At 43.1% G+C, this 20,169-nt stretch overlaps 1 protein-coding gene and 1 long non-coding RNA gene across 2 annotated transcripts in view; both read left to right on the top strand.

Annotated features, from left to right (window-relative positions):
• The first annotated feature begins 2,912 nt into the window (after positions 1–2,912).
• Positions 2,913–12,439, top strand: LOC307167518. Its single transcript, XR_013822813.1, has 3 exons — positions 2,913–3,083; positions 4,386–4,502; positions 11,119–12,439. It is a non-coding gene; the product is annotated as an uncharacterized lncRNA (long non-coding RNA).
• Positions 12,440–19,186: 6,747 nt separating this feature from the next.
• Positions 19,187–20,169, top strand: part of LOC307167498 (uncharacterized protein) — a 5,810-nt gene continuing 4,827 nt past the window's right edge. The window contains exons 1-2 of the mRNA XM_079886656.1: positions 19,187–19,222; positions 19,807–19,991. Of these exons, the coding sequence (XP_079742782.1) occupies positions 19,907–19,991 (85 nt within the window). The 5' untranslated portion in view covers positions 19,187–19,222; positions 19,807–19,906. The remainder of the gene's footprint in view (positions 19,223–19,806; positions 19,992–20,169) is intronic.

The raw sequence follows: 20,169 nt of genomic DNA, 5'->3' as shown, positions 1-20,169 counted from the left end.
GGCAGAGTGGTCAGACGAGTGGTGGTCACTACGGATGCATCACTATCAGGCTGGGGAGCCCTCTGCGATGGCAGACCAGCGTTCGGTACGTGGGCAGGGGACCAGAAACGCTGGCATATAAACTGCTTGGAGATGGAAGCGGTTCGTTTAGCTCTGCAGAGCTTCCTCCCGTTCGTGAGGGACCGTCATGTTCTCATCAGAACGGACAACATGGCGGTGGTGGCGTACATCAATCACCAGGGAGGGCTGCGCTCGCGGTCCCTGCAGGCAGTGTTGGGAAATTTCACATTCTACACGAACTAGTTCAAAGTTCAGTTCACAAATTTTAAAATGATCTAGTTCAGTTCATAGTTCATACTCAAAATTTTGAACTAAGTTCACATTTCAAAAAATGAACTAGTTCATAGTTCTTTTTTTCCTGGTTGCTGCGACATATTATTTTTCAAAATGATTGCCACAGCCCATATAGAACCACAGACAATTATTTTATCAGTTTTAACACTGAAGCTATGCGTCAGATTTTTCCCATCCTCACCGACCTTGTCATAAAACTCGTTTAAATTATCATACGACGCCTCCTTGCTGCTTTTTGTTTTGATTTGTAACGTAAGTCGTTCATGAACGATCCATTCATTGCGTCTGTCACGTGACAAATGAACGAAAGACTCGGAAGGTAAAGTAATTATTTATGTTCCCTGTAAACAATTTTTGACTGCATTATAATGATTTCTTAATTCAGAATATAATCAAGATTGCGTAGGTGGATGTGATCTGGGAATTTGCCAGTTAATAGTATAACATTTAAAGCCCCTTAAATGAACAAAATGGCTCGAAAAAAGATTCTTTCATTTTGTTGAACGAGATCGAACTAGAGAGTCAGTGGACACTGGTGGCTGGTGTTGCCAGATTCTGTGTTCTTTCCGCTACATATTAAGGCTGGTTTACGGTGTGTTTTAGCCGGGTTTTCGACTGGAAGGCTCTATAGAAATCTGGCACTCTATTGAACAAAGTTAAACTGAGAGAGCGTGGCGTTCACAGACACCAGAATGAACGAGTTCACAGTAACGTTCATCAGGCAGTAATACAGTACGTTCAGTTCACGTTCACCCAAAATATGAACGAGTTCATGAATTATCGTTCAATGAACGCGTTCAGGCACAACACTGCCTGCAGGGCTTAGCGAGGCAGCTGCTCTTGTGGACGGATCAGATACTTCTTTCGATCCGAGCAGTACACGTACTGGGCAGTTTGAATTGCGGTGCAGACATGCTGTCCAGGGACTGGTAGTGCCCAAGTGGCCCAACCAGCCGTGGTTCCCAGAATTAGTGAACATGTCACAGCTCCCCCCATGGCGAGTCCCGCCGAGAAGGGACCTTTTATCCCAGGCGAGGGGCACAGCACCCCAGCTCAGAGCTGTGGGACCTACATGTGTGGCAGATCAATGCGGAGTATCACAGCGAGTGCTGCAGACGATAGCAGAAGCTAGAGCCCCTTCGACGAGGCGCTTATATGCTCTGAAATGGAAGGTGTTTGCTAACTGGTGTATTGACAAGCGAGAAGACCCCAAGGGTTGTGATATTTCCATTATTCTGACCTTCCTGCAGGAACGTCTGGACGCTGGCAGCTCCCCGTCTACAGCGAAAGTCTACGTAGCCGCTATCGCCGCTTCTTGTGACGCGCTAGATGACCATTCTGTAGGGAAGCACCCCCTGATAACGAGCTTTCTCCAGGGAGCGAGGCGACTAAATCCTCCCCGCCTTCGCCAGATGACAGTTTGGGATCTATCGTTAGTGCTCAGTGCAGTCTTCGACCCACCCTTCGAGCCAGCCGAATCTAGCGACCTTAAAGTGCTCTCGGTTAAGACGGCACTACTGCTCGCGCTAGCCTGCGGGAAACGAGTGGGAGACTTGCATGCCCTGTCAGTGAACAGTTAATGTATGCAGTTCGGACCAGATGATTGCATGGTCAAACTCATACCCAGACGCGGCTACACCACCGAAGGTGCTCTCAACACCATTCAGAGCCCAGGTGATTACAATTCAAGCATTTTGTCCCACTGAACTAGACAATTCAGTGTCACAGAAGCGCGCTTTGTGCCCTGTGAGCGCGCTACAAGCTGGGCCAACTTCCACACGGCGGGGGTTTTATATGTTCCCCATACGTAATGTCGAGGGACCGACTCGATAAGGGAACGTCTCTGGTTACTCATGTAACCGTAGTTCCCTGAGAGGAGGGAACGAGACATTACGTAGACTGCCGTGTGAATAAGCCTTCAGCCTCAATAGCTCTCGTTCAGTCGAAAGATTCTGAGGTTTTTTGGCGCCCGATGTCACCTATATTGGAGGCTGTCAGCCAATCAGGTGAGGGCGCGGGCGCCATTGGCTATTTGCAAGCAAAAGAGTTATTCAAATCAGGCTTCAGCTTTCGAGGAAAATGGATTTCCCCATACGTAATGTCTCGTTCCCTCCTCTCAGGGAACTACGGTTACGTGAGTAACCAGAGACGTTTTAACCACACATTACAGGTCATTTTCGGACACGTTTCAGATTGGACTTCACTGACAGAGAATTAAGGCAGAACTAGCATCATGTTTATTTTTCTTTATTTGGTGAAAAGCACAACAATTTGTTTAATTGTGAGTATACACACACACACACACACACACACACACACACAAATCAACAGAGTATTTTGAGTCTCTTTTGCACTGATAAGAAAAAAATTGTGATCGCCAACCCGCCGAGAATTATTATTATTGTTATTATTGTACAGAAGGACTGGGATGAGTAGTGTGTGTGTGTGTGTGTGTGTGTGTGTGTGTGTGTGTGTGAGATTTAGTCTGTAAACCTATTTTCTGAATCTGATTCATACTCCGGAGCAGAAGGTGGCGGTAATGCACCGATAAGATGGATGTCAAAAAGTCGAAAAAGAAGAAGTTGAGAGGTTTTGTTTAGCCCTGGTGAACATCTCTGAGCGTTTCTGTCTGTGTTTTTGTCTTCCCGTGGATTACTCTTGAATTGTTTACTCTCTTCGTGATTATTTGCTGCCTGCCCTGGACTGTTCTCTATTGTGGACTGATTTATGTAAGTTTGCTGCCTGACCTTATGCCTGTTTTCGCATTACGAGTTGCTTTGTCTCTGCTGTTGTGTTTGCTGGTGACTGACCCCGATTGTACGACCAAGATCACAATAAAGCTGCAAATGGATCCTCACTTTGCTGAAGCCTCATTACAATTAAGTGAAGATTTGAGTTTATATTATGGAAGTGCCATAAAACCGGGATAAGGTTATGTATGAGTTTTTCCTGCAAACAGTTTGATGTATTTTTGGACTTTTATTAACGCGCGTTTAATAAAGAATCTCCACATATCATTTTGGTGGATTGAGTCTGTGGAAATGTTGTTTAAATGGGTTTCATTTTGATGTTAATGTATGTTTATAGCCATATGTGTGACCTGTGTATTAGATGAATTGCAGTTACTGTTAGGGAGGATCTTTTCTCATGCATCCTTCAGCTGAAAGACAGTGAATCTGAAGACGTGTTTGTGTGTGTGTGTGTGTGTTGATTGTCTGTCCTCTGTCAATAAACTGCAGATGTGGTTCATTTGTGTTGCTGGGTGAAATCTGCTATATATTTACAAGACATTTTTAGCGCAATTTTCCACCGGACAAATTGCGATTGTTAACTCATGATTTCTGTTCTGTGCGTCTGTGCGCACCAATCTTGCACTTCTATCTACTCCTCAACCAGACCACCTAGAGACTTCGGGTTTTCGGCATTATGTTAAGGAAGGTCTAATCTCGGGAACGCACAAAAAAAAATCCAGGAAAAGATTTACTATTTCTTAGTGTTGTGATCCCATGAGGTGAGAAAATTGCGCTAAAACACTCACTGAGTTTTATTACTTGTTTGACAACATTCACTGGTGTGTAATTTTGATTTGTATAATGAAAGTTCAGAGACAATTAAAAAACATTTAGCCTATTATCTGAATAACCAGATTCTCTTGTTTAATTCTATAGTTACCTTTTACACAAAACATAATTTTCAACGTTACGAATAATGATGGGTGATTTTATGATTTTTTTTTTAATTAGTTAAAATGCTTAATAGGCTATCTATGTTATTAGATGCCAATCATAAGAGCTGTGAAATATTAGCAAATAATCTAGGAATATAAATGCACTAATATCATAATCTTGTACAGTTGTCGTTCTCATTTTGACTATTAACAAGAGGATTACAATACCTTTGGTACATCAAAAATATAACATTTGATAAACAGATCTCACTTGTTTTCTGTTATTAAATCAGGGTTCACTTGAAAATTCACATTTATCCTCCTTGAGCTCATTCTAACAACTTAATGTTTTAATATGTTTCAGACCAAATGGAGGTGAAAGAGCAAAGACAAGAACTGAAGTTTATTTAAGAGGAGATTGAAGACATGAGTGATCCAGAACCATCCAGAATAAAACATGAAGATACTGAGGAACAAATAGGTTGGTGTCCATTCTTGATTCTTCATTGTTGACTGCTTTGGTAGATGTGAATTAATAAGCAGTATATGGATGATAAATGATAGAGAAATACATCCAAGTGATCATAATCTTGTATATAGCAGTTGTCAAGCATATTTTTACTATATTAACAATGAACGACAGAACAAAAAGTGAAAGATCTGATCTAGGGCTGCACGATAATGGTTAAACTGATAATCACGATTATTTTGCTGAAAATTATAAATCACGATAATTAATCACGATTATTCTCATTTGAGAAACTACAGAGAAAGAGAAGAGACAGTTAACGGTTTATAAATATATTGCCATTTTGGTTACAAAATTTAAGTTAACGTTACCGGCCATTCAGAATTTCTACTTGAGGAGATTCCCCCTTCCATGTAAAGCGCTTTGAGTGCAGAGAAAAGCGCTATATAAATGTAATGAATTATTATTATTATTATTATTATTATTATTATTATTCTACTAGCCAAAAAAAAAGCTTATTTATATAAGGCTATACAAATGTGGATTTCATACATTAATTTCTTATTTTTAACTTTCAACTTTTTTTCTTTTTTTTTTTTTGCCAAAAATGTGTTTTAGGTGGACAGATAAATACAGTACAAAGAACATGTATGATGTTGTAAAATATCAGTCTTTTCTGTTAACCAAATGTTTTTTAATCTACGCTATCGCTTCAATGCAACTGAACAAGCGCACCGTTAGGCCTATATGTTGTGTAGTGACGTGTGTGTTCAAGTAAGCCAGAAATGTGCAGATTCTGCGCAATACACTGTATTTAATAGATCATGATGACTCACGAGTAGTTGCGCAAAATCCGCGCAGATTTGGCTTACACGAATTTCCCCAGTCAATACAAATGGCATGATTTTACATTAGATGAGCGCTTTGTGATGCGTCTTCACATTAGATCTTCTAAGCGACACATTTCGGTTGCAAATGAGACAAGGAACAGATCCAGATCGCTCAGCAAATTTGTACTGCAAAGAAAAAAAGTCTGCTTGTTGATACACACTGAAAACGGTCAGTGGCTGTCGTTTTCAACTGATTCACATCATGAAAACTGTTTAAAAAATAGCACAAACAGCACAAGTGGCTTGTGAAGAAACACTGGCTGTGTAACAATTTCATGCAAACAGAATATCACTGTGGAGATCAGTGCTTTTTCCGCAGTGTAGAGCGAGGTTGCCAGATTGCACCGATTAAGTAAAACACTGGGCATAAAATGTAAGAGAAAAGCTCTGTTTGGGTGATTTGGGAAATTTAAGCTATTTAGATCTGGCAACCACAAACATCAATGCTAGTGGGGACTTGTTATCAATGCAAGATAATGCAAATGTCTAATAAAAAAAAGCGTTCCCTTACAAGAACGGTTCTCTCGTACTGCGTTGCAAACGCTATGGGAAAACTCCTTTTCTCAAGAATATTGAAGCCTTTATTTTAAAATGCATTGCAGCTGCACAGCGAGCGCATCATAGCTCGTCTGAGCGAGCTGATTGGCTGTGCTGCGGCAACTGCATGAACCTATGGCGAGTCAGCAGAGGCGTGCGGTCCAATCGGAACGCTTGGCGCCTTGCCAGCCTCGAGCGCGTCAAAATAGGCGTGGCTGAAGGGTATAAATTCAGAGAAAACTCGTCATATGACAGATTTAATCTCCTTCAGCTCGAGCTCTGAGACTCACCTCGTTCGCTGACTTCTCTGGATAGAAAGCCTTCTCGTCGTTGAACAGCCCTTCAGCCGAACAGCTTCAGCGCCTGGCATTTCCTCGCCCAGCTGATCGCGTTTCCCTGTGGCATCCGACAAATATATCCTTTAAACGCATTAGTGTGTTCGCAGTTGCGTCACACTTTTTCTAAAAGAGGAAATTTGAGGCGTTGTTGCAAATGCCTCGAATCGGCGGAGACCGTCACATCGTCTGCGCTTCCTGTCTGGACTGTTACCACGCGGAAGCTGCTCTCGCTAGGGCGGCTGCCCTGAGTGTAACTAGATGGATCTCCACACCTTGCGGGCTCGACCGGCTGATTTGGCAGAGTACGACCCCGCTTCCTGCTCTCTCTCCCTTTGCTAACTGCGCAGCGCGCAAAGGATGCCAGAGTGGATGGATACAAGCAATGTTCAACGCCCGCGGCTAGCTCTCTTTACGTCAAGAAAGATACCCCGCCCTCGCGTCACGCTCTCTGCAAGACCTAGAATGGACACTGAGTGAGTTTTCAAATCTGCGTCACTCACGGCGAAAGGAGGAAAGAGTGTTTTAGTCCCGCCGAGGCCGGACCAACCTCCATTTCTCACACATTTCCCAGTCCCCTCTTTAGCTCGGGCGGCTGGAAATGCCAATATTGCAGCAAATGAGCCTGTTATAAAGCATGCACACCTGCAAACAAATGCCGACACAAAACATGACACTCTCTTCTATGCTCACTCTAACTGTAAGCTTATGTAATTTCCCCCTGTGGCTCAGTGGTGAAATCTGAAGCTTTCGCACCAGAGACCCGTGTTCGAATCCCGGCTCTGGCGGCTGGTGAAAATTATGCTGCTCTCTTCTCTGAGCTCACGGCCAGCTTTCTTGCGTGCAGAAAGCAAATCCGCCCCTCGCGCCCTCCCGTTCACTTGGCGGGCCTCGAGTATTTATGAGCCCACGCCGGCCCTGCCCCGCGTGACTCACATTTTACAGAGACAGACTTATTCTCCTGTGCTTATTTACACCCCTTCTGTGGCTCAGTGGTGGAATCTGAGATTCTTGCGCCAGAGACCCGAGTTTGAATCTCGGCTGCGCTGAATCTTTTCACCAAAGCGAACGAGCTTGCGTCGGCCCCGCCCCCGCGTGACTCACTCTCTTTGGCAGCGTCCGAAGACGGGGTTGGTTGGGCTCAACTTGAACCCGCCCCCCATGTAATCCCAGCAATATACGCTACATTCAGTCAGTTTCAATCTTCCCCTGGCTCAGGCTGGAAGTTTAATAAAGGTAGCGCGTGTGCCTACTGTGATGTATGCACCCCTGCACACAACCACTGTTTCCACAGTCTCAACTTTCCCCAGCTCACACTGGAAGTTAAATAACGTAGCGTGTGTGCCTACTGTGATGTATGCACCCCTACACTCAAACACTGTTTAAACAGTCTCACAAGACGGCCGGATCCCTAAAACATGGATGTGGCTCTTTCCCCCCTGAGACAGCGGTGAATGCGCATTCTGAAATACCTCGACGACTAGCTCATACTGACTCAGTCAGAAGCGGAGTCTCTTACTCACAAAGCCTGGCTCCTCGGCCATCTTGAACGCCTTGGGCTCAGAGTGAACTTTGCCAAGGGGTATGCTGTCCCCCAGCCAATGGATCATGTTCCTGGGAACAGTTCTCGACTCCGTACACATGAGAGCATGCCCCTCACCAGACCGGGCTCTCTCAATCCAGCGTCTCGCTGCCTCGTTCAAAGTGGGCTTTTTCGCACCCCTCAGAACGTTACAAAGGGCTCTGGGCCTTGTGGCCTCTGCATCGTCAGTACTCCATCTAGGCATACTGTGTATGCGCCCCCTTCAGCTGTGGCTGAAGCCACAGGTTCCGGCTCATGCGTGGAGTTCGGGCCACCTACACATCAGGGTAAGCCAGCGCTGTATCAAAGCCCTGGCCCCCTGGAAGGATGCCAGCTGGTACCAGCAGGGTGTGAGCATGGGTCTTGGGGAATGCGCATTCTGAACTACCTTGACGACTGGCTCATACTGACTCAGTCGGAGGCGGAGTCCCATATTCACAAAGCCTGGCTCCTTGGCCATCTAGACCGCCTTGGGCTCAGGGTAAACTTTTCCAAGAGTATGCTGTTCCCCAGCCAACGAATCACGTTCCTGGGAACAGTTCTCGACTCCGTTCATATGAGAGCATGGCTCACGCCGTACTGAGCTCTCTCAATCCAGCGGCTCGCTGTGTCGTTCAAAGTGGGATCCCTTGTGCCCCTCAGAACGTTTCAAAGGGTTCTGGCCCTTTAAGCCTCTGCATCGTCAGTACTCCAACTAGGCCTACTGCGTATACGCCCCCTTCAGCTGTGGCTAAAGCCTCGAGTTCCAGCCCATGCGTGGCGCTCGGGCCTCTTACGCATCAGGTTAAACCAGCGCTGTACCAAAGCCCTGGCCCCCTGGAAAGACACCAGCTGGTATCAGAAGGGTGTGAGCATGGGTCTGGTTTCTGAAAGGAAGGTTCTCAACAGACGCTTCCAACCTTGGTTGGGGAACCCTGTACGAGGGCAGGCCTGCCTCCGGCCTCTGGTCGAGCTCGGAGAAACGCCTACACATCAACTGCCTTGAACTGAGAGCAGTTTTTCTAGCTCTAAAAACCTTCCGCCCACATCTGGCAGGACACCACGTCTTGGTCCGAATGGACAACATGGCGGTGGTGTCCTACATAAATCGCCAGGGCGGTCTCGGGTCTCACAACCTGTTCACCATGGCCAAACAGGTCCTCTTATGTGATCAGCTAACCTGCGCTCACTCAGAGCAGCTCACGTGCCGGGCACGATGAACATAGGGGTAGACATGCTATCTCGGGACTACGTTCCCCCAGAGGAATAGTCTCTCCAGCCCCAGATGGTTCTCTTGTTGTGGGAAGTCTTCGGCGATTCAGAGGTCGACCTCTTCGCCTCAGAAGACAACTCTCACTGCCCAATCTTCTTTTCAAAGAGCAGGGAAGCGCTGGCCCACGAATGGCCCAGCCTTCCCTCCGGTCTCGATGCTCCCTCAGGTCATCGAACGGATCTGGTGCACCAAGTGTAGTCCTCCTTGTAGCCCCCCTCTGATAAACCCAGATTTGGTTCCCAGAGCTGATGCAGCTGTCTACCACAGCTCCGTAGCCGATCCCGCTGAGGAGTGATGACCTCACGCAGGCGAACGGGACAATCTGGCACCCCTGTCCCGACTTGTGGGTCCTCCATGCATAGCCCCTCAACGGGTACCCCAGGACCTCCCAGAAGGTGTCCTAAATACCATAATGGAGGCTAGAGCTCCGTCCACTAGGCGCCTCTACCACCTCAAATGGTCAGTGTTATCCAGTGGGTGTCTAGTTCGGAACCTCAACCCGTACAACTGTGAAGTAACGATGGTACTTACATTTCTTCAAGAGCTGTTGGACGTGGGGCGCTCCCCCTCCACACTCAAAGTGTATGTGGCAGCTATTGCTGCCTTTCACTTACCAGTGGCTGGCTCCTCTTTGGGTAAAAGCGACCTGATTGTTAGCTTCCTTAAAGGAGCCGGGAGACTTTACCCGCCTCGGCCACCTTCGGTGCCGGCCTGGGACCTATCCCGGGGTCTTAAGGGACCTCCCTTCGAGCCACTCCAGTCGGCTGATCTGAAATCCCTCTCTCTTAAAACCACTCTGCTGTTAGCACTAGCGTCAGTTAAAAGAGTTAGGGGCTTGCAAGCACTCTCCACGAGCGCTTCCTGTCTTGAGTTCGGGCCCAATGACTCCAAAGTCGTCCTTAAACCAAGACACGTATATGTACCAAAGGTGCTCTCAACTCCGTTCAGAGCCCAGGTTATTTCCCTATCGGCTCTTCTCGTATCGGAAGAAGATAGTGACGCTCACACGCTCTGCCCCTTCAGAGCCCTGAGAATATATCTGGAGCGTTCTACCTCTTTCAGACAGTCAGAACAGCTCTTTATCTGTTTCAGGGGCCGCACCAAAGGGCTGCTGGTCACGAAACTCACACTGTCGAGATGGATAGTGGATCCAGTGGAGTCCCCATTGAAGGCATTTGTGCGGCGGCCGGCTGGTCCGCTCCGTCCACATTTGCAAGATTCTATAACCTAGAGGTTCCCGCCTTGCAGGCACGAGTTCTCTCCATCTAGGGCCCTGTCTCTTTCGACCCAGACCTATGTATGACCTAGACCCCCCCCTGCGGTGGCCTCTGTACTCTCTATGTGTAGTATATTCTAAGGCCCTGGATCTTTTGACCCAGACCTATGTATGACTTAGGTCCCCCCCCCCCCCCCCCGGTGGCCTCTGAACTCTCTATGTGTGGTATATATCATTCTAAGGCCCGACACTCTGGTCTATGATGATTTAGACTACTCTGTTATAGTCCTGGGGCTCCCCAGACACCTTCAGAGTAGCCACCGGTGAATAGCACGGCGTTTTAAAATGGGTTCCCATAGCGTTTGCAACGCAGTACGAGAGAACGTACTTGGTTTCTTACGCAACCTTGGTTCCCTTAGAGATAAGGGAACGAGTACTGGGCATAGGTTCGTGCAGTTGCCGCAGAACAGCCAATCAGCTGGCTCAGATGAGCTATGATGCTCTCGCTGTGTAGCTGCAATGCGTTTTAAAATAAAGGCTTCAATATTCTCAAGAAAAGGAGTTTTCCCATAGCGTTTGCAACGCAGTATTTCTAAGGGAACCGAGGTTACGCAAGTAACCAAGTACGTTTTCAGGATAAAAAAACGAGTGGGCAAATATCGCAACAATTTTTAAAAATTAATCGCAAGAGGCAGATATCGTTATAATATCTGCGATTAAAATACGATTAATCGTGCAGCCCTAGATCTCTGTTGCTTTCTGCTATTAAATAAGGTTTCATTGAACTGATTCTAACTGTATTTCTGTGTATTTTAGACCAGGTGAGAGTGAAAGAGCAAAGTCAAGAACTGGATGAAGTGGAGGAGGAACATTATAACTTTACAATTCAAAGAACAAAAGCCAAAAAGACGCACACCTGCACTCAGTGTGGAAAGAGTTTCACACAGAAAGTAAACCTTAAGACACACATGAGAATTCACACAGGAGAGAAACCGTATACATGCACTCAGTGTGGAAAGAGTTTCTTACAGAAAAGAGACCTTAACAGACACATGAGAATTCACACTGGAGAGAAACCGTATACATGCACTCAGTGTGGAAAGAGTTTTTCTCGTTCATCAACTCTCAGTGTTCATCTGTACATTCACTCTGGAGAAAGACCATTCAGTTGTGATCAGTGTGATAAAGATTTTTATACGTCATCAAATCTAAAAGAACACCTGAAAGTTCATTCAGATGAGAGGCCTTATGTGTGTTCTCTCTGTGGAAAGAGTTTTACACTTCTTGACAGTTTAAAACGGCACCAGAAAACACATTATGAAGTGAGAGATCATGTGTGTTGTGACTGTGGGAAGAGTTTTACTACATCTAGTCATCTGAAACAGCACCAAAGAATTCATACTGGAGAAAAACCTTACAAGTGCTCATATTGTGACAAGAGTTTCAATCTGTCTGGAAACCTGAAATCACACGAGCGAGTTCATACTGGAGAGAAGCCGTACTACTGTACTCAGTGTGGGAAGAGTTTCACCCAATCACATAATCTAGTGGCTCATATTAGAAAGCATTGTTCTGTGTCACAGTGAGCAAATGTTTTGTTAGATTCACATAAAGTAAATGTGTAGTTAGTTTACTAATAAACTAGTGTTTCTGTGAAATGCCACAAGATTTGTGTTTTATATGTTAGAGAACATTATTGAAAATTATTTTGATTGAATGCTCAAAATTAAAAGAGACTGGAAACAAATGTAGAAAAACAACAACAATCAATTATTTGTTAATATATGAAACATTTCCCTGAATTTGATCAGTTTTAGTTACATAAAGCCTGCTATTACATAAACAGATGTATATACAATCATGTACATCTGTACAATAACTCTGTACAATAACAACAAATAAAATTACCATTTCATTGACAATGTGTGATTTTGTGAGTAAAAGGTTTCTACAGATCCAATAATTAAAATAAACAGATTCAGATAAAGCAAACGTATAGTGAAATAAACTTTAGTTCTGTGACGGTAGTTTTGTGGAAGTTGTTTTTCAGTTGTAACTTTCTGACTTGTCATTTAGCTGTCCGTGTAAGGCAGTTCTTTGTCTCTAGTAAAGCAATAAAAACGTCCTGTGGCCTGTTGCACAAAGCCGGCTTCAGTTGCTAACAGGTAAAGTTCGAGATTAGTTTGAGCAAATTGCCTTTTTAAGGCTCAGGAAAGTGGATTGGTTTTTAGTTGTGTTCATCATCATGGTAACTTACGCTACACGGCTAAGCTGCTCCGGAGCAGGTTTTATTCTGGGTTAGAGATCGCAGACCAAAACTGGACCAATCAGTGCAGTGACATGTATGTATCTGATACAATAAAGCCTCTCCCCCTGTATCTCTCACTCCAAATCAAAGCAGTTTATAGTGTGAAAAATACTTTTGAGATCAAATTGTCTATCTTCTGCTGCTAATTATTTATTATATTTGTATTATATGATTTATAATTACTTTTGATTCATGAAATATATTCATATAGTTATTATAATATATTAATTGACATGTAAAGGTAACTTTAAATTAATATAAATATTATACATGCATTCATATATAATGCTTTTAAACGTGTTCCCTTTCAGTTGGTCACTCTCGACGTCACGTCGTTCATAGACATTTGGAAATGTTTTTGGGGCAGACCTGACCTGTTGAGAAGAGATGGTATTCATCACTCCTGGGATAGTGCTGCTCTTCTCTCTAGTAATATGGCACATAGTTTTACTGTGCGTTCACACCGGATGCGAATAGTTATACGCTTGACCACTTTGTGTCCATTCGTGCATCAAGAGCGAAATTGACGCGCGTAAAAACAAAAGTTTGAAGCGAAATTTACGCACGTCAGAGGCTAAAGTTTCGAAACTCGTTGGCGGCCATCTTTTTACAAGATGTCTGATTTTGATCGATCATTTATCGAGAGAGTCACCGCTCTGTATTTGCTCTGGAGAGCAGAACAGCGGCGTAGGGATCATCGTTGCCGTATTTGGGTCCACCGAGACCCTCCAGAGTTTGGCGAGTTTCACCATTTGCTCCAGGAGCAGCGCCTGGATGACGGCCGCTATCAGCGGTGCTTCCGCCTGTTCTGCGCCCAGTTTAATGACCTGTTGTCCCGCATCGGAGCGAGGATCACCCTCGCCCTCACCCACAAAATCTGTAATTTAGTTTTGTATTGATGATAAATGGAGCCAGCCTCCAAAAGTAATTAACCTGTCCTGTGATTTTTTTCTTTCTTTCTCACACAACACTGTCCAGACACGAACTATGTTCTTATACACTAAAATATATTGGTTGTCTTTACATACTTTACATGTTTCACAATCTGGATTTAGTAATGGAATAAATAACATTCAATACAAAATTAATATGTCTCATATATTGAAATCAAGTTTTTATGCGATAAAAGATTTACTTTGTACTCCTGATTGGTTAACGCGGTGCGAACTGACGCCAAAGTTCAGATTTTTCAACTTGAGCGGCAGATGCGAATTCGCGTCAAACGCGTGAATGCACAAAAAGCACCAAATAAAATCATTCGCGCGAACGAGTCATATTCGCGTCTTCTGCGCCGCACTCTACGCCTAATTCGCGCCGCAGGAATTTTTTATGCGCGCAACGCGTCTTTGCATTGACTTAACATTGAAATCACTCGCGCCTGACGCGCTATTCGCGTCCGGTGTGAACGCATCATAACGGTGCGTGTCCACTACAGCGGCAAAAGTCCGCTCAGTGCCGCTGGCAACGCTATAACGTCTCCGCTTTGGGGTGTGTCTGTTGCGAATGTGTTTAATCTAAGTTTTTTACAACACACACACACAGTATAATCATTAGAGATTCACGCGATTACATTTAGAAATAGACAAGCTTTGTTTCCAAATGCACCAAGCAAAGATATCCTTTCAATTGTATAAACTTTTATAAAACCAGCCAATATAATTACATATAATATAATTATAATGAAATATTTAACATATATAACAACTGCAAAGAGTGTAATTTGTAAACAAAATGATTTACGCACTAAATGCAGCATATACCCCGTCACAATTTGCATATTTTTTAAAAAAAAAAAATTTTTTATTTGCATATCTCAAGACAGACGTCACATTCCGAACCTCACAGCAATTGGCTGTCGACCGCGTTTTTCGTTTGATATTTGCATAAAGTCGAGAACTGCCCAACCTTTTGACGCTCTCGGTCACTCTCAACGCTTTCTCCGGTCCGCTGTCAATCCCAAAATGCACTGCGCGAGCGTGAAGCTCGACTTCCATAGGAATGAATTGAAAACGCTCGCTCCGCTCCGCTCGCAACGCGCCAGTGGACACGCACCGTCAGGATGCTTTCACACCTGCCTGGTTTAGTTCGCTTGAACCGCACTAGAGTTCGTTTTCCCCATTGGTGCGGTTCGTTTGGGCAGGTGTGAATGCGGCAATCGCACTCAGGAGCGCACCAAAAGCAGACCAAATAAGCGTACCGAGACCTCCTCGAATAGGTGGTCTCGGTATGCTTTCAAACGAACTCTGGAACGGTTCGTTTGTGGTGGGAACGTGATCCGACCTCGAACAGAACCAACTGCCAAAGAACTCCGCATTTTTGGACTAGGTGCTAAACCAGTTGCCATAGTCAACTGCGCTGTGATTATGGGATTAGGAGAAATGTTTGTTGACAGTTTGCACTGTAAGCATGGCAGCTCGCGGACAGACTTGGAGTTGTGGGGAGGTGCAGAGCCAAATAGAAATTTGGTCTGATGACCATATTAGGTCCCAACTGTCAAAACCCACAAGAATAGCGAAATCTTCGCTTTGTTTAGCAAGCAGCTCAAGGAAAGGGGATTTAATAGGTCTGTGGAACAGTGCCGGGTTAAGGCAAAGAAACTTCGCCAGTAGTACTGTGGCGAGCAGGACGAGGTCGAGGGCCGTGGGAGGACAGCGCGAGGCCGGTGGCGTGATTATGATGAGCCACACCTGTGAGACGCACCGGTCTCGCATCTCTCACGGAGGAGCGGAGGCATAAAGGAGGAGCGACGACAGTGAAGAGCGAGAGAGGACAGGCCTGATTTTTAGTTCATGTTTTGTTTCTGTTTGTGTCGCCAGCAGTCGTCCGTGAGGGGCTGCTGGCTTTTACTTTCATTTTGTATTTGTTTTATTTTTATTATTAAAATCTTTGAATGTCCGCCGGTTCCCGCCTCCTTCTTCCCATAACATCTGAACCCCGTTACAAGTACATACTAGTGCGGGATTCACTTAATAAATCAGGCAGCTCAGGAAAGGAGAAAGACAAGTTCCCCTGGTCCGATGACCTCGACAAAATACTTGAGACAAAACCTGACGTTGATCCGGTCGATGTTGTTGAGTCCCGTGATAGTTCAATATTGCCATCGTCAGATTCCATTGATGCTACTGATGCTAGCACAGTTGACCGGGCTACCGCATCGGACACTGAGATTGACGGTGAGTTTATTTAGTTTTTGCACTTGCCAATACCAGCCACTTGATTCAGAAGTTATAGTGTAACTTTAGGCATAGATAGTATACTTTGCCTTGCCAATATGACAGCCAGTTAGGATACTTCACATTAACCAAAAGCAGCTAAATAAACCTGTTGCTTGTTTTCATGTTATATTCTCTTCGTTATACTCACACACACATGCATATAGCAACATGAATTGTAATATATTTGTATCTGCATTAAAATGACTTGAGTAACACAGAGAAATTGTGTATTTCAATAAACAGTGGGAGATTCAAGCAGCGTTGCAGATGTCACAAACACCGTTGCTGATGCAGGGCTGTCTGTTGATCCAAGCACAGATAGTGTCAATGAAGAAGACATCAGAGGAGGGAGACTGCCCATTCCTGGAGCCAAGGCTCGAAAAAGAAAGAGAAAGTCTTGCCAAGCTGATGATGGAATCGAGGCATATATGATGGACAACAGAAGGATGCTGAACGAATTGCATAGAGCTGAACAGACTCAGATGGCTCAAGAGGCTTCCGGTTTTGAGAGAATACTTAAGGCACAACAGGAGGCTGAGGAGAGAAGATTCCTGATAAGGTTTCTCACTTAATAAAATGTCTTTATGCTATAACATATGCCTGTAATCTGGACAGATATTTTTAACTGTTTAATGACAAGCAAGCAGATACATAGGTAGGATTAACAAACCTTCTTCAACGTCAAATTTAAGGACTTTCCAGACCCAGTTCCCTCAAATTCAAGGACCCGACACGGCATAGTGAGAATGTTTATGATGAGAACTTGTAGGCTTTACAGATGCTCACAGAAAACAATTTTAAAGAGAGAAAGGGCACAACATTACCTGATGGATCGTTGGTAGTTTTTCTGGATGATGAGCATGTCAATATTTAGCAACATTAATGCACGGCTCCTCCTGAAGTGACTTGCGATGACTTGCGCATTAACACATTATTTTCGAGCCGCATCCTCGCCTCATTCTCAAATATCATTGTTTGTCTAAAGTGGTGTAGACAAAGTATATAGTAAAATAAGACAAGGGATACAATCAGCCCACGCAGTCGTCTCTCCATAGCAGAGGTCTTCATTCCTGCTCCTGGAGAGCCACTGTCCTGCAGAGTTTAGTTCCAACCCTAATTAAACACACCTGAATCAGCTCATCAAGCTCTTCAGAATCACTTGAGTATTCAAAGGCAGGTGTGCTGAAGCAGGTTGGAACTAAACTCTGCAGGACAGTGGCTCTCCAGGAGCAGGAATGAAGACCTCTGCTCCATAGTAAACAGCGGCGTGTTGTCTGCCGGATTTTCCACCTCTTTGTTTACTTCCGGGAGTTCTGTTGGAATTATCCCGCGCGTTAATTCTGACCAATCGAAGTGCAGTAATGGAAATGCGTTCAAGACACATCTGGCCAACGAGCGATGTGGATGCTGTCACGTGACTGCATTTTGGTTCGTTTTATCAACTCATAAACTGATTCGGACCAGAGCGATCAGTCTGGTGTGAAAAGGAACCAAAACACCTGAAAAATGCTACAAAGTGTCATTTTTCACCATTGGTCCGGACCAAATGAAATGAACTGCAGATGTGAAAGCACCCTTAGAGCTCAAACATGACAATCTGGGGCTCAGGTCAGGAAGCAGACAGACTGGCTAAACATCACAGAAGTCAGCAAGCAATTTTGCGTTTAAAAGACGTCTAATAGCCGTTCAAACACAGCCCAGACGTCTAGGCTAAAACAAGGCGAAATTTGGGCTGTCGGTGAAAAATTAATAGACATCTAACCATACCCCAAGAATAGACTATAGTCATCAATGCATAGAACATGTCAAAGAAATTAAACAAAACACCTTGTAATCACTGTTGACTTTGCTTGAATATCATACACCTCGCAAGTTATTTTGGCAAAAACAACATGTAACCAAACTCAAGGTTATTTTAGCTAGAAGTGGCTCCCAAATTCATTTAAGGGTAACATTTTTATTGATGTTCAACTAATAAAAAACATATATAATTCAGATGAACAAATGACAAAGCTCGGGTTGCTGAATATTCAGTCCCTTTCTTCAAACGCACTTATTGTAAATTATATGATTAGAGATCACAATCTAGATGTGCTGTGTACATCTGACTAAAACCAGACGATTACATTATTGAATGAGTCATCTACAACTGCGGTGTACATTTTATTTTTGTAACACAAAAGATTTTATTTTATAATTTTTTTATTTATTTTTTTTGCTGAGGAATCTGTACACTGACAATTTTACCTCATCTAACTTTTCTAAAAGTTTGAAACATTTATAAAATTATATTATATTATAAAATGAAACAAATCTGTTAAACTGATATATCAAATGTGTTAATGATTATAAATTATTTAAAATAGTTTTGATTTTGTCAGATCGAATAAAATATGCTGGGAATATTCTTGACATCCTAGAGAAGAACAAGCAGGAGAAGCTCCAGATGTAACAATAATTGTAATCTTTCTGACATACTATGGTAAATAAATGTTACTAATACATATGGACTTTGTTAAAGTGGAGAATGAGGACGTCAGTTATCCAGAAACATGCAAACTGAAACAAGATCCTGAAGAACAAACAGGTTGGTGTCCATTCTTCATTATTACTGACTACTGAGGAACAGTTTTCAACAGATTATATTATATCATATCAAAGATTACATATAGGCCTACTTTTACTTTTTGCTTTTGTACTTGTTTTAATTGAGATGATTTAATATGTTCATTTTTAGACTGGTTAGAAGTAAAAGTGGAAAGGGAAGAACTAAATGAAGAAAGAAACCACTTCACTTTCACTTGCTCTCAGTGTGAAAAGAGTTTCGTGCAAAAAACGGAAGCTTACGAATCATAGGAATTCACAGAGGAAAGAAACCGTATCATGACTAACTATACAGATTAAAAAATTGTCCCTCAAAAAATCCAGTAATAAAAGTGAATAGCCAAAATACCAAAACAGACCAGAATATTGCCTCAGCATGTCCAGTAGGCTATTTTATAAAGTTGCTGTGGAATGCCCCCAAAAAATAAATAAAAAATGATGGTTTGATTTTTCTGATTTAGAGGAAACTAGGCTATCTCCATCAATAGTTTAATCGCATGGTTCAAACTGTGTTTGTTTTCTTACTGTCTGTGTTTTTAACACATCACTGGATATATATCTTGTGGATTTGCGTTTGTTATTTGGCCTTAATATATTTAAACTATAATACTTTGCAGACCAAACTACAAAAGGGTCTTTTGGTCTTTAAGGTTTCTGTTTACGGAGTCATTCAGCGCTCCCTGGAGGAAGAATCGGAGTGTTTGCTGCTCAATGCGACACCCGCATGCGCCGTACGGCAGATGTTTACTACAGTTCTGCACACGTTTGCGGCAACAACATGGCAGTGGACAGCGTAAGGATCTTTTGTAAATAAATTCTTACCTGTCCGTTTAATATTTAGTGTTTAGGTATAATTATAATAATGAGTAATTATTATTACAAGCACTTGCCTCCATTTTTACTGCACTTCAGTGCTGAGAATATCGTGTCTTATTTTAAGTGTATTTTAAATACATACATGAAAGATTTACTTCATTGATCACTTTGGTCATCAATGTATGTTCTACTTTTCTAATTAAGTACATTATAAAATAACATTTTTTATTTTATTTTAACATTTAACCCTAATTTTAACACGATTCCTGTTATTCCATGCTATTTTTCGCTACACACTATGGCATTTTTAATATTTCTTTGTCTGTAGATTAAATAAAGATGCTGTCGGCACTGCATTATTTTAGTTTTATTCATTTTCATTTGGCTATATTGTTCCTAGTAGAGCATAAGAGCATCAGTCAGTTAAATATGTTGTAGACAAACATGAAGATCAGTTGTTATTTAGACATTAATATCTATATTATGCTGTCGTTTCTTTTCATTTTTTATTTTTACATTACTTGTTTACAGTTTCTTCAAATTTTGGTTGATATGTTTCAGAGTGATCACAGCCCTTCTAAAATAATTCAGCAATAAATGCTGGGAATATTCTCATCATCAAGGCTGGAACAAGCAGGAGAAGTGCCGTACTATAGTAAAGATGGAGTTTATTAAAGAGGAGATTGAAGACATGAGTGATCCAGAACCATCCAGAATAAAACATGAAGATACTGAGGAACAAATAGGTTGGTGTCCATTCTTTATTCTTCATTGTTGACAACTGAGAAACATTAACAAAGCTTCACCTTGTCTTAATTCTTCACTGTTGACTGTTAATAAAGACATTTCTCCCTATCCACCTTATTTTTCAACGCGGAAGTAAGCTATTTTCTGTGAATTAACTAGAAGAATAACCAAGTGCCT

This window comes from Squalius cephalus, assembly GCF_949319135.1.
Source record: "Squalius cephalus genome assembly, chromosome: 11".
Classification (NCBI taxonomy): Eukaryota; Metazoa; Chordata; class Actinopteri; order Cypriniformes; family Leuciscidae; genus Squalius; species Squalius cephalus.
Note: the sequence above shows the minus strand (reverse complement) of the source record. Positions and strands in the feature narration are given on the sequence as shown.